Below are 17,119 nucleotides of genomic sequence, written 5' to 3' on the forward strand. Positions count from 1 at the left end.
ACAAAGTATGATGTAATTGGATATTGAAAATTGCTAGCTATGCAGATGCCCACAGGGATATTAACTTAAATGAAAATAATGTTATCCTGTTGTTGAGATTTGCTGTCTGGTTAGCCATTGGATGTTTAATAGCCATTTCTTATAAATAATTATTATCTTCATGTAATTTGAAATTATTTTATATTACAGAGAACTTCTATCTAAGAAGCCTTCCGTCCCAGCCACCTCTCATCTCAACCAATCACGGCCTTCCGCCCATCTCCAGGGCGGGGCCAGGGCACCCTCAGGGCTCCTGCAGTCGGGACAGGGATCCGGGGGGCGGAGTCAGCCTACACAAGGGCCTGAAGGAGGGGTCCACGGAGAGAGGCGTAGTCTCCAGCACCAAGGACAAGGAGAGGCCCACCGGGAAACAGGAGGCCAAGGATCGACAGCAGCACCACGGCCACCAACCGCAGCCCTTGAATCCACACCACCACCCCCACCCAGGCCACCTACACCCCCAGCAGCAGCACCCGCAGTACCCCCAGCACCCGGTCTCCCTGGAGGAGGTCAACAGCCGGGCCCTGGAGAGACACAAGGCCGCCCTGGCCATGGAGTACAAGGAGCACCACCAGGCCATGGGGATGGCCAAACCCCTCAGCGCCTGCCTGCTCAACGGGAAGATGCAGAACGGAGGGGACCCGGGGGCCGGCGGGGCCAAGGCCTCCATGACCAGTTACGGGGGGGAGGTGACGGGAGGCCGGGGGTCTCAGGCCAGCCACAGACACGTGGGGGGAGGGGCGAACGGACGCTGCACCAAGGAGGGGGTGAGCGGCGAGATGAGGATCAGCGAGCAGCCATCGGACTGTCTGGAGGGGAGGGGCCAGACCCTCCACCACGCCCTGCCCTACTCGGTGGCGCCGCCCCTGCACATGGGCTCCACCGCCGGGGGAGGCCACCCGCACGCCCACCCCCACCCCCACCCGGGGGGCTTCCACTGCCTACAGCTCCACCCCACCCACCCGCACCACCCGCACCACCACCCGGACTTCTTCTGCCCGCCGCCGCCCACCCCGCTGGCCAACCCCTCGCCGCACGAGAGGGGAGGCCCGGCCGGCGGCGGAGGCGGGAGGGAGACCAAAGTCGCCGGGGCCACCTTCGTGCCGTCCGTGGGGGAGGGGCACATGGGGGACAAGTCCGGCGGGCAACCCTTCCAGATAGGCAACCCGGCGGACTACCAGGGTGGGGTGGGCGCCAAGGATAAGGCCATGGAGAAGGGCGGGGGAGGGGGGCACCCCAGTAACTGGCACAGGAAACAGCAGCAGCACCCGTACAGGAAGGCAGAGAAAGCCCCGGACTGGATCCAGCAGCAGGCTGTTCACCACCACCTCCAGCCCCCCCAGACCCAGCAGCTCCACCCTCAGCAGGCTCAGTCCCAGGGCCAACCCCAGCAGCATCAGGCCGCGCGTTCTCGCAGTGTCGAGTGCATCAACGGCGTGGGGGTGGACGCTGCCGGCGTGTTTCTCCCCCAGGGAGCCAAGTCCGGCCACTCCCTTTCCCACCCGGTCAACACCTCCCCGTACAGGGACTGCTCCCACCCCGGCCCCACGCCCAACGCCTCCCCCCTGGGGGGACGGGGAGGCGCGGGCGGCGGCGTAGGGGCCGGAGGCGCCAACTGCTCCCTGCAGAGAGACGGTCAGAAGGTGGCGCGCATCCGCCACCAGCAGCACGGCAGGCCCGGCCCGGACGCCCAGTCGTCAGGGGAGCTGAACCACGGCAACGGTCAGAACCAGGAGCTGAAGAGGAAGCTGGAGATGTCGCCGTATGGCTACGGCAACAACGGACAGCAGCAGCAGCTCCACCCCCAGCAGCCCTCTGTACCCCCCTGGTCCATGAGGCATCCCGCGCACCACGCCGAGGAGGAGCAGCAGCGCAAGGCCTACTTGGAGTCTCTCGGCGGGGTGGGCGGCGGCGGAAGGCCACACCCCCAGTCGCAACCGGGCCAAGGTATGGGCCTCCCTCCTCATCCTTCGCCCCAGCCCCCTCCACCCCCGGCTGCCGCTCAGCAGCAGGACCCCCAGGTCGCCCCACAGGCCCAGGGAGAGGGCAGCGCCATGAAGAGCCTCCTGAAATACAGCAACCAGCAACAGCCTCTGCTTCTCTCCCAGAAGAGTCCCTTCGGGGGCCTGGGGAGCCTGAAGTCTGGCGGCCCCGGGGGGCGAAACCCAGGCGGCAGCTGCACCATGCAGGGCAGCAAGCAACAACAAGCCTTGCCTGTCAGAAAGGGCCCGACCAGTGACGGGGAACGCTCTGATTGCGGAGGGCGGGGCCGGGAGATGGGCGAGGCGCTGAGTCACGGGGAGGGAGAGGTGCGCCAGCCGCCGGTGGGCATCGCAGTGGCCGTAGCCAGGCAGCGGGAACCGCCATGTCGCCCGGGCGACGCCCATCCCAGTAGCCGACAAGGGCGGATGCACCCGTCCATGAAAGGTGAGACGCTGACCTCCGGGCCGCTCGGGTCCTCGCGTCAATAAACAGAAGGAGCAGGGAACCTGAGCGCAGCTTGTTTATCTACGACCTCTGGAAGACCTCACTGATGAAAAATAAACAGGGGGCTTCGCCAAGACCTAAAATAGAAACAGCTTTATTTGAGTAAGCAGTTCAAGACCTGACCTGCAGCGGTGGAGGAGAGAAGCATATCAGTCTGCTCCTCTCCTCCAGTCAGGAGAGGCAGATTAAAATGCTGGTCATTTTCCTTCAGATTTCCAGTATTTCAGTGATCCTGGTTGGACTATTCCCGGATTTCATGATTACTCCCTTGTAGTTCCAAGAAACGAACCCACATTTTACAACTCAGGACAATGACAATGTTAGGGCATTGATGCCAGGGTTAGGCAGACCCTTAAAGTGGTAATCCAACCAACAACCACACATTCCTATGATATAGTTAAATGAGAGGTTCCCAACCTTTTTCCACCAGGACCCGATATTTTACAAGGGGGAGAAGGGTTTCAGCAGAATAGTTAGCTGGCATGCAACAATGGTTTAACTGACAGTAACGTCAGTCGTTTATCTATACTGATATACTTCTGCAGTAACATTGGAGTGATGTCACTGTAGAATGCGATCGTCTTTCCTCAAAGCAAACAATAGCAGACGCAGGCAAGCTCGGTTTCTGTTCAAGCAGGAAAACAGGCACTGAGCAGTGTAAGAAAAACCTGTGCCGTCTGTCTTAGCTTTTTTATATATTTATTGAAAATCTGAAAACTTTGTTTTTAAAGTACTTTTTTTAGGTTGGTCATTATATAGTAAGATTGAGTGTAGTGAATGCACTATAAGAGGAGAGTTGGCTTTGAATGTGAACTGGTTGTGAGAGCAAATATATATATATATACATAATTTCTTAGACCCATGTTGAGAGAGGGTTAGGGTTAGGGCCCTCTCTAGACAGGCTCTGACTGGCATTTTTACATGTAAAGGTTTTCTTCAGTGGCTATGTCGTTATAAAGTTTTTACACGATAACACAAAGTCAACATTAGCACGTGACATAGTTATATTGTTGTATAATTGCATAAACAAACAGCACTATCCTTTTAGGAGTTAAAATGTGCCATGTGTAACACAAAGTTTTGTGCTTATAGCTTACTGTTCTATTTCGGATCTGTTTTATACGGTTGCTATGGCAACGAGCAGTGCCCGTGTGAGAGTGGGGAAAGTGAGGAAAACATTCAAACTGCTTTGCCTAGTATACTAGCCTGATAGCGCAGTGTGTAATTTGAGCAAATCTCCACAAATACGTATTTTGTCATAACTATATAGACAAAGGGTGTGTTCCACTTATGATTGATGATGAGTGCATTTAATAGTTTTAAAAGCTTTATGAAACGTGATAGTGAGTTACAGCCCATCCCCAGTGTTCAGTAGATACGTCACTATAATGTGTTAATGCACAATTCTCAGATTTCCATATGCGTACCACTTCGAAGTTATATCACCCACTGTTACAATGTACCGTACACTACCATTCAGATGTTTGGGTTCATTTAGAAATGCCCTTGTTTTTGAAAGAAAAGCACATTTTGTGTCCATAAATTAACATCAAATTAATCAGAAATACAGTGTAGACACTGTTTATGTCGTAAATGTCTGTTGTAGCTGATTTTCAATGGAATGTCTACACAGGCGAACAGTGTTCCAAGGGCACGTTGTGTTTGCTAATCGAAGTTTATCATTTTAAAAGGCTAACTGATCGTTAGAAAACCATTTTGTGACTATGTTAGCACTGCTGAAAACTGGAGTGCTGATTGAAGAAGCAATAAAACTGGCCTTCTTTAGAATGCTTCGTTATCTTCAGCATCAGCGTTTGTGGGTTTGATTACAGGCTGAAAGAAACAGACGCCTCACAGGTCCTCAACTGGCAGCTTAATTAAATAGTACCTGCAAAACACCAGTCTCAATGTCAGCAGTGAAGAGTTGACTCTGGGATGCTGGTCTTCTAGGCAGATTTGCGAAGAAAAAGACATATCAGACTGGCCAATAAAAAGAAAAGATGAAGATGGGCAAAAGAACAGACACTGGACAGAGGAAGAACTCTGCATAGAAGGCCAGCATCCCAGAGTCGCCCCTTTAATCAGCACATTTTTCAGCAGTGCTAACATAATCACAAAGTGTTTACTAATCAATTAGCCTTTTAAAATGATCAACTTGGATTAGCAAACACAACGTGCCATTGGAACGCAGGACAGATTGTTGCTGATAATGGGCCTCTGTACGCCGATGTAGATATTCCATTACAAATCAGCTGTTTACAGCTACAACAGTCATTTACGACACAAACGCCTACAATGTATTTCTGATCAATTTAATGTTATTTTAATGGACTTTCAAAAACCGAGCACATTTCTAATTGACCCCAAACCTTTTTTTTACTCTAGTGTAGGTTTGGTATACCAAATGAATTGGTAAATCATGGTTTTGCTTTATGGAGGTGGATTTCCCCTGTGAGGTCAGTGGTAAGTAGAGGTTTGTGGAGGGCAGAGTTTTTCGGGTTAGGATTTGCCAGGGTATGGACGATGGAGACCTCTCCATAAGCTGCTGTTTGTTTCCTAGGACCATCTCGATCCCTGTACCCCTCGGACCCCGCAGGAGAGGAGGAGAGGAAGAGGATGGCCGCGGAACAGATGGGGCTTTCCTGCCTGGACCGTGACCGAGAGGCCTACATCAGGTGAGGCTCTCAACTAGATCCATCAAATGGATTTTAGTCAGACCTTCTTCCTGCAGCTGTGTTTCAGATACAAAGCCTTAAACTTCAAAAAGAGCAGACAATGCAGATTTCGAAGCACAGTGGCTTGGAAAAATAGCCCCGAAGGCAGGAACCGAGAAAAAAAACGAGTTAATCCTAGAACAGTGTGTTTGCTTGCAAAGAGTGGTGCGCTAGCTAACTAATGTGAAATCAGTGAATTGTTTCTTTCCGCTGTTAAAGTTGTTAGCACACTGCCGTTTTGCCAGTGATAGTTTTGCTGTTGTTAAATTAAGGTCTAAAAAATGTGTCTCCGTTCATATTCACATTCTGACCTATTGACATGACATATTTGTTCTGTATCTTAGCATTAGAAGTTTTACAATGGCTTTTCTTGTCTGTTTGTTTTCCCAAATGTCTCTCTCAATTGTCCTTCCTCAGAGATAATAAGGATCGAGTGGAATTCGCAAGGATCCATCCTTCCAACAGCTGTCACGGTGACATCACCTCTCACCTCATGGTGCAGGGTGGCACTTCCTTACAATCTGGCCAATTAGGAGACCCTTCTGCTCATGCACACGCCCACTCGGCCCACCACCATTGGATGCCAAGGACTGGAAGCCCCTCCCTTTGGATGACAAGCCACTCCTACGGTAAGAAAGTTATCATGTAATACATTTGAGAAATGTGTTAGTTTCTCTCAAGACTTGTAAAACACTATCTATTGTCTTGCCTCAGTACTGTTCAACCAATAAAACATAATGCAGAGAGAATGCTTGCAGATGTATTCAAAAGCCTTTTTGCTGTATTTGCTTGCTACATGCATAGCTGCCGAATCAATTTAAAAATCTTTATACGTGAGATATTTTTTAAGTCAGCTGCCTAGTGGTTATAGACAAGTCACTTTGCCGTAGGGTGTAGTTGAGCAAGAAGTATGATTCAGCCTCTTTAGCCTGTACGTGTTTTAGGGTTTGGGAAACTGGAAGAGTAAAACAATCTCACTGTCAATCGCCGTCTTGGCTTCGCAGGAATTGGCCACTCAGCCCTTCACCAGAACCTTCCCCCGGGCTTCTCCACAGCCATGCCAGGGCCCCTGCAGCCTGTTCTCCCACTGCCCCAGGACCCGTCGGCGCAGCTGGTGGTGCTGCCCACAGAACCCGCCGCCCACCCTGCAGCACATCACCTGGGTGAGCCTCCCCGACCTGTCCAGCCAGAACCACGGTCCTCTGTCTCTAACTGTAGGTGGGATTACCCAGGGAACACCGACATATACGACGTTAATGCAGAGATGACTGTACATTGCTCTGGATACAGGTATCCATTATTACCCGTAGTCCTGGAGCTCAGGCCTCGTCCTCCAGCAATTGAACGGTCCTTCATTCATACAGCTTTGGTTTTCGCTCGGGCTTTTCATTTCTATTGAAAGGTTTTCTTCTTTCTTCCTGGGTGCATTCATGTATGTAGGCAGCTGATGAGCTTTCTGTTAATGGCCCTGTTAATCTCTTTGTTCCAAACACACACGCGCGCGCGTGCATACATGTGCAGAAACAGAAACACACACACACACACACACACAAAATAGTCATTCAAGCCATTTCCTGCTTGCCACCTGCTTCCAAGGCCCGTGGATGGTCACGGTGCACATCCAAAGCCATATGTGTGTACACACACACACACACACACACACACACACACACACATTTGTGCTTTATATCCATGCAGACAGGAACCTATTCAGCAAACAGGCTGTGAAATGTAATTGCCCCTCTGTCCAGTGGTGTGTTTCCTTCCACGCTCCGCAGGCGTTCCGAGGAGAGGGGAAGTGCATCCGCGAAACCCTTCCCGCGGGAAACATTAGCTTAGCCGGGTTAATGTCTCAGAACAAAGGTTCCACGGTGCCCCGGGGAGGGGAAGGGAGTGTCAGAATGGACGTGCACGTGAATGACGGCCGTGTGAAACGTGGTAGAAGAGAAAAACACTTTGAGTTGGAGAGCGAGAGAGAGAGAGAGAGAGAGTGATGGTGGAATAAGGTGTGGGCTGCCGAATCCCCATAGCTGAGCTCCATGTGTCAAAGTCAATGTGCTCAGCTGCCTTATAGCCACATTCACAGTTCACACACACAGTGTTCTTCTCTGTTCTGTAAAGAAACCACATTAAGGGAACGGCTGAGCTATGATCCTCCTTGAACATGGAAACCAGAACCCCGGCTGGTCTGCAGGCTATTCATAAGCCCTGAAGAGTGGGCTAGAGTAGGCCGAGGCGGACGGAGTGTGGGAACTTCTAGGGAGCATGGCCGATGGCTCCAAAGGGAGACATTTTGGTTTCTGGTTATTCCACGGACTTCATCATCATCATCATCATCATCATGTGGCGTCTCATCATTGTCACGACTCCCACATTCCAGCGTATTCTCAGGGCAGCTCTTATGGAAGCTCATTTCATTCAGGAAGGAAGGAGAGGGGGAATGAGAGAAAGATAGAGGAATGTGAGAGAGAGAGAGAGAGGACTAGAGAAAGAGGGAATGAGAGATGAGGAGAGATAGGGAGAGAAATACAGAGAGAGAGAGGGAGGAGAGAGAGCAGTGGGTGTTGGGTTCTGCTGTTGGGCGAGTACAGGCTCAGCGGCCGTTTGTTCAAGGGATCGGAGTGGAAATGAGGCCCGGGCTTCGGTTGGTCAGATGACACTCCTGGTTCTCTGGCACTGACACACAGCAGAGACGGGCACACGCGGGCCGCACCTCGTGTAAGAGACGTACGGCTCGGCTGGGTAAAGCTCGGCGCGTACGCTGGCCACCCTGATCAACTCCCCTCACTCTCTCTTTCTACCCCCCCCATTAGACGTGATGGAGCAGCCCGGCCTGTGGCCCCAAGTGTACGGAGCCCGAGGTCCCCCCTCCCACATGCACCCACAGCACCCGGCTGTCTACTCCCGCTCGCAGTTTCTACGGCAACAGGAGATCTACGCTCTCCAGCACCACCAGCAGCTCCAGCAACAGCAGCAGCACCAACAGAGTCACCAGGTCCAGCAGCACCACCCCCAGCACCAACCCCAGGTCCAGCGCCAGCAGCACCGAGCAGCACAGACCCTGGAGCTCCAGCACCGGTCCAACCACGCCCAGGTGGGTGACGTCGGGCCGCGTACGGTCAGGAATGCGACCGCGTGCCAATGCGCATGTTGTCTGGACTGCGGGTTAACATAAATGCAAACACGCTTACTTACGTGAAAACGGCAGCGGTTTATTCTTCTTTTCTCCACGGTGTACGCTGCAGTGCGATGATTCAGCTGAAAGGCCCACACACACACACACACACACACACACACTTACACACACACTTACACAAAAAACAGCATTAGGCCAAAGCACACATCTATTTGTAGCTTCAGAGCCTAATATTATCCCAGGATTTGCTGAGCCTTCTCGATGGAATATGTGGCAATGCAAACTGAGCAAGAGGACGCTGGGTTTGTCAGTTGGTTTGTCGGTCTCAGGTGCCACACACCGTGCCATGCCGGTGAGGCCTCTCGTTCGACCGGCAGGTCACAAACCATTGGCTACGTCCTCTTAAAATGAAATTCAAATACTGGCACAGGGCTGCCTGACCCAGTTCCTGGAGACGCACTGCCTTTTAGGCCTTTCAACCTTGATCTTGTGCAACAGCCTACAGTAATTTGCTGGTTTATAAGGGGAGTCAGGTACGGTTTTATAGCGACACATTAGATGACCTTCTATGTGCTATTCACGGTCCGATTGTTGGTGTTGCTTTCCTTCAACAACTGTCCATTAAACGCGTTCACTCATAACTGTGGTTAGCTATGAGTACTCACTCATTGTGTTTTCTCCCTGCCTGCAGAAGAGACCGGAGGAGTCGTCTGTGGAGCTGGAGGAGCTGCTTTCCGAAGCCCCGGGCTCCAAACCTGCCAAAGCCTACTCCTCCTACCACAACCCCTCCTCCAGCAGGAGCACCCCCACCCCGGGGGCATGCACTGCCCACCAGTCCCCCTGCTGCCAGTCCCACCCCAACAGCACCCCCTCCACCCCCTGCCCCGCCCCTAGCCCGGCGGCCGCCGCCGCCCCTCGCTCTCCGGCTGCCAGCCCCGCCCCCTCACAGCTGCCAAAAGGGGCGGAGTCCCAGGACAAGAGAGGAGAAGGGCAGCCGCCGCAGGACTACCCGCCATCCCTGGAGCCTGGTAAGGGAGCTGCACCGTTCCTCCACTCCCGTAATGGCTCCCATTCATCTGTCCTCCAGTCTCCTCTATTGCTCAGCCCTTGTCGAAAGACAAATAGAGATCCATGGAAACAATGTCCGCATTCTCTCCGGTCTCCCTGAACATGTGCGATTGTTCACTTCACTGATTTTGAAAGGCAATGACTGGTATCATCTTTGTAGGCGAAATGTCATCGGCCCGTTCAATGAAATGTTAGTGGGTAGAGGGCCAGGTTTTCTGTTTTACCCCAAATCAGTTAAACATATGGATACCATCTGTATGTCTCTGTAGGCAGTTTACAGGAAGTTCAGTGTTTTTTGGAATGATTGCTAGCTATTGGATGTCTATGGGTTCAGCTAGCATTGGCGCAATTGGCTATCTGACGCCGTGGACATCGTGGGGTATTGTAGTAAGATAGGAGTTAGATAATTAGACACACACATGGCCCTGTCAGCTGTCTGTAATTGATGTGGAGGGTTCTACACTAACACCCTTGCCCTTCAAACTCTATCTTTGAAAACGGCAAGAGACTGAAAAGTCTGACACAGCAGTTGAGATGGCAAATACCCCTACGAATCGACATCCAGTTAAAGCCACAGACTCAATCCTCCGGTAATTGGAGAAGCCTATGGGCTCCTTAATTATATTTTTCTGCCTCTGTGGCTCTGGACTGTTGCGCGTCCCAAACAGAACCCTAACCCTATGTGGCCGTCACTACCTTGACCGGAGCCTTGTCAACCATGGTCACAAAACAAGGGCCCTAACTGGAGGCTTCCATTTGGGACATCCCCCCTCTGTGTGGGCGGATGGGGTTGGCTGGCGGCCTGGCCCGGTCTCTCTGTGAGGGCTGTCACCTCGGTAATGACGGAGAAACACCTCGCTCAGAGCTTGGCTGGCTCCGCCCCCCCCCCCCCCCCCCCCCGGACCCACAGCCTCTTCATCATCATTAACACATGGCTAACCGTCACGCCACACCATTCCACAGCAGAGGAAGTAACGGTGTCTTGGCGTGTTTGATAGACCAAAGCACTGCTACGCTTCGAAAAAGTTAGCTACAACACACGCAAACCGAACCTGCATACGCACACACAAACATACACAGGCCAAATAACACAAACATACACAGGCCAAATAACACACACACAAACATACACAGGCCAAATAACACACACACAAACATACACAGGCCAAATAACACACACACACAAACATACACAGGCCAAATAACACACACAAACATACACAGGCCAAACAACACACACACACAAACATACACGGGCCAAATAACACACACAGTATACTTAACTGCCTGCATGTTGTGAGATCAAGGCGCTGTGCCGCCGACATCTTTTCCTTTTCATCCTTCCCGTGCCTCTATCCGCTCAGGAGTGTATTCAGGGCAGGTCCTCGGGGTGAGGCCATTATGAACAGCCTTGACACCTCTTCACATGAGAGAGGGAGGAAGAGAGAGAGATGGAAAGACTCATCTAAAAAGAGAGAAAGAGAATGGGTGGGGTTTGAGATTGAGACGTCATCTGGGGTTAGAGAAACTTTTCTTGACCTTAGTTGTTCAAGTTTTTTTTTATGTTCTTTTCAACTTATGTCCTCTTTCTCGTCCCTCGCTTCTATAGACTTGCCGCCCGGATATAACTACCCTGCCATCACCATAGGATACAGGAGCAGCCCCTCTCCCCAGGACGTACGATTGGCCGAGCCAGCTGACCTGGAGGCGGTTCAGACAGAGCCTGTTGAGCACGCTCCGCCACCTCTCTCCAATGTAGAGGCGGAGCTTGAGTGTCAGGCTGTGGTGAGGCCCCTCGCAGAGCCACACCAGGAAGTAGAAGAAGAGGCAGCAGAGGTGCAGAGGGAGGAAGTGGAAGCCGAAGTATCAGGAGGGAGCTGTGCTCCTCCAAATCAGGAGCATAGGGAGCAGCAAGACAAGGAGGTGCTGGTGTGTCCTCCTGCAGAGAGCCCTGTGTGTGAGACAGGCTCCTGTCTCATCCCTATCCCCCTTTCTGAAGAGAAGAACCAGAGAACTGACCCCGCCTTCACCCTGGAGGAGCAGGAGGGGGAGGACAGCCTGGTGGAGAGAGCACAGGAACAGGAGGTGGCAGGAGAACAGGAGCAAGAGTTGGTTTCTGCCATCATTGACCTTGACCCCCCTGGCCCTGCCCTGCCCCACCAGGAGGCACAGTCTGAGGAGGTGGAGAACGAGGAGGAGAGAGGAGAACTGGAGCAGAAGGAGCGAACCTCTATTGATGACAACCACTCAGTGGAGTTGGTATGCCTCCCCCCCTCCTCTCCATCCTCCCCATGCCCCAGCCGGCCAGCAATTACCTCCTCCAACTCCCACAAGTCCATCGTGTCCAGCTACTGGAGCCTGGAGCTTCTGATCGCCGCGGCCTTCTGCGCCGACGTCCCCCCCTTCCCCATGCTGTCCTCCAACACCCTCCAGGCGCCGGTCTGTGACGCCCAGCAGTGCCCCAGCCAACCCCACCCCAACCACGGCATGGAGCTGCTCAGCGAACTGGCAGACCTGGAGCTCCAGCAGCACCGACACATCACAGGGGACAGCCATGGTGAGAGACACAAACCAGACAGGCAGACGGATATAATGGAATTATTACTAGAAAATGGGGGGGTACCTCTTAAGTTGCGCTTGTTTCAAAGACATACACAGACCTGATAATAATGACAGGATAGATTAGTAATACCGTCTTCTTCAGGTTTAAGCTGAATGTAGATTTGAGTACGACGTCTTGTGACCAATGTCAAGACATCAGCTATAACGATTGGTTTGAATTTTTCCTCAAAAAGGGACTTGGGGGTGCTATGACAATGGGCTGATTTCTGTCTGTTCCTTGATCATACCCCCCACTTCCCTTTTTCAATTTTGTCATATTGAATTATATCCATGGCTCTTTCTCAACGCAAACAACTCCTGACAAAATCAGGAGAGTTGAAGATCACAGCAGGTTTTTAAGTATCTACACCGAGCCATTCTGCTTTTTTCACGTCACTCATCCAACCAGCAGGTCACATAGGTCAATGAATGTGATGGCATGCTCACTCACCTGACATCCTCAGTTTTGCAGGAACCCAAATTGCCTGAGGGTATCTCTAGAGTGCAACCAGGAAATCCCTGCTGATGATGCCTCCACGCTTTCAATTTGTCAGTTAAGGGCACAGTCGATGCTCGAGAAGAAGGCCTGAGCCTTAGAGGATTATATGATCATATGGATTATATGAAGGCCTGTGCCTATGTGATTCTCCCTGGGTTTTATTTCCCCGTGCCAAACAAACAGCATTTATTAGTTTTATCTTAACCTGTATTAGTTAACACTGAAATACTTTTTAAATCTCCAAAATAAACCCCTCTAAATTATATGAATCCAATTCTGACCCCATGCCACTACTCACATTTTGGGAATCCCAATTAACAGTGTAGTTTACTCATGACATCCTCACTAAATCATACACCCTTAGTCTCATACATCCTCACTAAATCATACACCCATAGTGTCATACATCCTCACTAAATCATACACCCTTAGTCTCATACACCCTCACTAAATCATACACCCTTAGTCTCATACACCCACACTAAATCATACACCCTTAGTCTCATACACCCTCACTAAATCATTCACCCTTAGTCTCGTACACCCTCACTAAATCATACACCCATAGTGTCATACATCCTCACTAAATCATACACCCTTAGTCTCATACACCCTCACTAAATCATACACCCTTAGTCTCATACATCCTCACTAAATCATACACCCTTAGTCTCATACATCCTCACTAAATCATACACCCTTAGTCTCATACATCCTCACTAAATCATACACCCTTAGTCTCATACATCCTCACTAAATCATACACCCTTAGTCTCATACATCCTCACTAAATCATACACCCTTAGTCTCATACATCCTCACTAAATCATACACCCTTAGTCTCATACACCTTCACTAAATCATACACCCTTAGTCTCATACACCTTCACTAAATCATACACCCTTAGTCTCATACATCCTCACTAAATCATACACCCGTAGTCTCATACACCCTCACTAAATCATACACCCTTAGTCTCATATACCCTCACTAAATCATACACCCGTAGTCTCATACATCCTCACTAAATCATACACCCATAGTGTCATACATCCTCACTAAATCATACACCCTTAGTCTCATACATCCTCACTAAATCATACACCCTTAGTCTCATACATCTTCACTAAATCATACACCCATAGTGTCATACATCCTCACTAAATCATACACCCTTAGTCTCATACATCCTCACTAAATCATACACCCTTAGTCTCATACATCCTCACTAAATCATACACCCTTAGTGTCATACACCTTCACTAAATCATACACCCTTAGTCTCATACATCCTCACTAAATCATACACCCTTAGTCTCATACATCCTCACTAAATCATACACCCTTAGTCTCATACACCTTCACTAAATCATACACCCTTAGTCTCATACACCTTCACTAAATCATACACCCTTAGTCTCATACATCCTCACTAAATCATACACCCGTAGTCTCATACACCCTCACTAAATCATACACCCTTAGTCTCATATACCCTCACTAAATCATACACCCGTAGTCTCATACATCCTCACTAAATCATACACCCATAGTGTCATACATCCTCACTAAATCATACACCCTTAGTCTCATACATCCTCACTAAATCATACACCCTTAGTCTCATACATCTTCACTAAATCATACACCCATAGTGTCATACATCCTCACTAAATCATACACCCTTAGTCTCATACATCCTCACTAAATCATACACCCATAGTGTCATACATCCTCACTAAATCATACACCCGTAGTCTCATACACCCTCACAAAATCATACACCCTTAGTCTCATACACCTTCACTAAATCATACACCCTCACTAAATCATACACCCTTAGTCTCATACATCCTCACTAAATCATACACCCATAGTGTCATACATCCTCACTAAATCATACACCCTTAGTCTCATACATCCTCACTAAATCATACACCCTTAGTCTCATACATCCTCACTAAATCATACACCCGTAGTCTCATACATCCTCACTAAATCTTTACACCCTGACTAAGTCTCATTCCACCTGTAGTCTCATTCTGCTAAACGCTCACTTCTTTTATCGGTTACACTGAGAAATGATTTCTCCCTACTTCTCCTCCCAACCCCACCTCCCCCCCATGTAGTAAGACCTCCTCCCACTCCTCCTTCAGGCCTAGCCTCCGTCCAATACTTCTCCCTGCTTCTCATCTGCCACAGTCTTCCTTCTAAATCCTTCTGAAACGTCCCCCCTTCCCATGAGCCTCCGGTGCGTCCTCTAAACCCCCCCTTCCCATTCCCTGTCTGCCTCTCTCTGCGTCGGTGTTTTCTAAGAGCAGTATCAGGCAGGCAGCACATCTTAAAAGACTCCCGTAATGTCAGAGCAGCCCCGGGAGAGAGCAGACCTCACTACAACACACTCCCTCTACTCCCTGCCTGCCACCCTGCCGTCCTCAGGGAACTCCCTCTCTGTGTTGCCTGCTCCTCTCTACGTAAAACAAGCCACAAATCACAAAACGGGGGCGGGGTGTGTGGGGGTGGGGTGGGGGTGGGGGGGTGCTGCTACGAATATATGTGTGTGTGGGCGCGTATTTGTGTAATCACAAAAACGCTGGATGTTGTCGGGGACCCCCGAGCATCGCCTCTGAAATTAGACGCCACTGTTTTAAACACTTCCAATGTATTCCTGCGCAGCAGCCACAGGCCATTAGGACGTTACACACTGCTGTTGTCTAAGGACAAAACAGAAACATTTTAAAGAAAAGAAAAGCAAAAAAGAAATGTTACCATCAACCAAGGTAGATCTCAGATCTAAGATGGACTACCTGAATAAATGTTACGTAAGAAGATGTATTTATTTCAAGTATTTTATTGCAAGATGTCATACAGAGGCACTGGTCTAAAGAGTCTGCGACGCGTTAGTGCTATAACCCTTGACCCCTCGCTTGTTTTCGCCTGTGTTTCTGCCCACAGGAGAGGAGATGTTGATCTTTGACCTCAAGAGTCTTGCCACCCTGGCAGCCGCCCGTGCTTTGGAGCTGGGTGACACAGAGGGTAGGGTGGCGGGTGGCGGGCGACACTATCCAGCCCGTAGGACGCTCAACCTGCGCAGGAAATGCAGCTGGACTCCTCGCCACGAACCGGTAGAGTACAAGCGCAGGACCCAGGAAACAGGGCTGCGAAATAACTGATTCCAGGAATAATATCTGGAAAATAATCTCTTGAAAAGTTTGAACCACGGTTACAACAGATATGAGTATAAGGAAGACATGACTGTTAAAAATCATCTGTCACTGTTTTTGAAGCCCATTCATGAAGCCTTTAGTCACTTAGTGGCTATAGTTATTGCTGTGTTAACTTGGCTTTTGCTTCTCACTTGTTCCTGGTGTTGTGAACATTCAGGTGTGCCCGGCGAAGGGTACCATGGAGACCATGGATGGCCCGGAGCTAGCCATGCGAGTTAAGCTGGCAGACCTTCAGAGGCGCTACAAGGAGAAACAGAGGGAGTTGGCCAAGCTACAGCGGAAACATGATCACCAGTACGATACAACGTCCTTTACTCTCCCCTATACAAGTTATCCCTTAACTCTTCTTGATGAAGGCTTTTCATTCCTAATTCTTTCGGCCGAATAATTGTTCAAACTGTCCTTTCTCACGCTAGCGCTTCGTATGGCAAATGTCACACGTCTGCAGTTCTGTAATCCCCCTACTCACTGGAAGAGCATAAACAAATTGAAAGCATGAGAACACACTCCCTTTTCTAATTTGTGAAGGATTCTCTCCTTCGTTCTGAAGCTAATCTGGCACATGTGCTCCAATGCTCACGAGTGTCTGTACACAGGAAAGAGGAGAACCCCCGTAGCCCGGCTCGTCGAGGACCGGGCCGACCCAGGAAGCGTAAATCCACTCCTGCCCCTGGCCCTGGGTCGTCCTCAGAGACCCAGAGGAAAGTGAAGTAAGTTCATGTGCGTGCGTTTGTTCGTGCGTGTTTTGTTTGTATCTGTGCGTTTGTGTATGAGTGTGGCACTGCACATCTCCCTCGCTGCTTGGCCCTAGCCCAGACACACTGATAAGCCTGCTTCCTATCATTGCAGTCCGGGAGACTTGTTTCATGCCATCAACAGGAAGTGGGAGAACCTAACTCAAGGAAGTCCACTTTAACGTAATCTGAAAGTAATCAGCAAAGGGACTGATTAATCCACCTCCCTGGGTGTGTGGGTGTGTGTCTGTGTGTTTATGTGTGTGAATTTCTGTGTGTGTTTCTGTTTACGTGTGTGTGTGTGTGTGTGTGTGTGTGTGTATTTGTTTGTGTGTGTTTCTGCGTTTCTCTCTGTGACTGTGTTTCTGTTCGTGTGTGTGTGTGTGTTTGTCTGTGCATTTCTGTATCTGTGTGTTTGTCTGTGTCTCTGTGTGTGTATTTGTGTTATCACATGTCTCTGTGTTTCCCTGCCTGCCTCTGTCAGTGTGTGTGTGTGTGTGTGTGTGTCTCAGCAGGTTTCCGCCCAGTTAATCCTAAACCTGAATGACATTACTGTGCGGAGGGGCCCCCGGAGGTGGGTCTCAGGGGCCAAGCGGGGGGGCGGGGGATGGGG

General features: G+C 50.3%; 1 protein-coding gene across 1 annotated transcript in view; it reads left to right on the top strand.

Moving 5' to 3' along the window:
* The window catches only part of LOC105012848 (BAH and coiled-coil domain-containing protein 1), a 109,299-nt gene that overhangs the window by 68,581 nt on the left and 23,599 nt on the right, over nucleotides 1-17,119 (top strand). The window contains exons 5-14 of the mRNA XM_029123048.2: nucleotides 190-2,466; nucleotides 5,087-5,201; nucleotides 5,658-5,869; nucleotides 6,245-6,403; nucleotides 8,054-8,334; nucleotides 9,068-9,404; nucleotides 11,054-12,001; nucleotides 15,501-15,670; nucleotides 15,930-16,066; nucleotides 16,369-16,482. Of these exons, the coding sequence (XP_028978881.2) occupies nucleotides 190-2,466; nucleotides 5,087-5,201; nucleotides 5,658-5,869; nucleotides 6,245-6,403; nucleotides 8,054-8,334; nucleotides 9,068-9,404; nucleotides 11,054-12,001; nucleotides 15,501-15,670; nucleotides 15,930-16,066; nucleotides 16,369-16,482 (4,750 nt within the window). The remainder of the gene's footprint in view (nucleotides 1-189; nucleotides 2,467-5,086; nucleotides 5,202-5,657; nucleotides 5,870-6,244; nucleotides 6,404-8,053; nucleotides 8,335-9,067; nucleotides 9,405-11,053; nucleotides 12,002-15,500; nucleotides 15,671-15,929; nucleotides 16,067-16,368; nucleotides 16,483-17,119) is intronic.

The sequence above is a fragment of the Esox lucius genome, chromosome 11 (assembly GCF_011004845.1).
Source record: "Esox lucius isolate fEsoLuc1 chromosome 11, fEsoLuc1.pri, whole genome shotgun sequence".
NCBI classification, from domain to species: domain Eukaryota; kingdom Metazoa; phylum Chordata; class Actinopteri; order Esociformes; family Esocidae; genus Esox; species Esox lucius.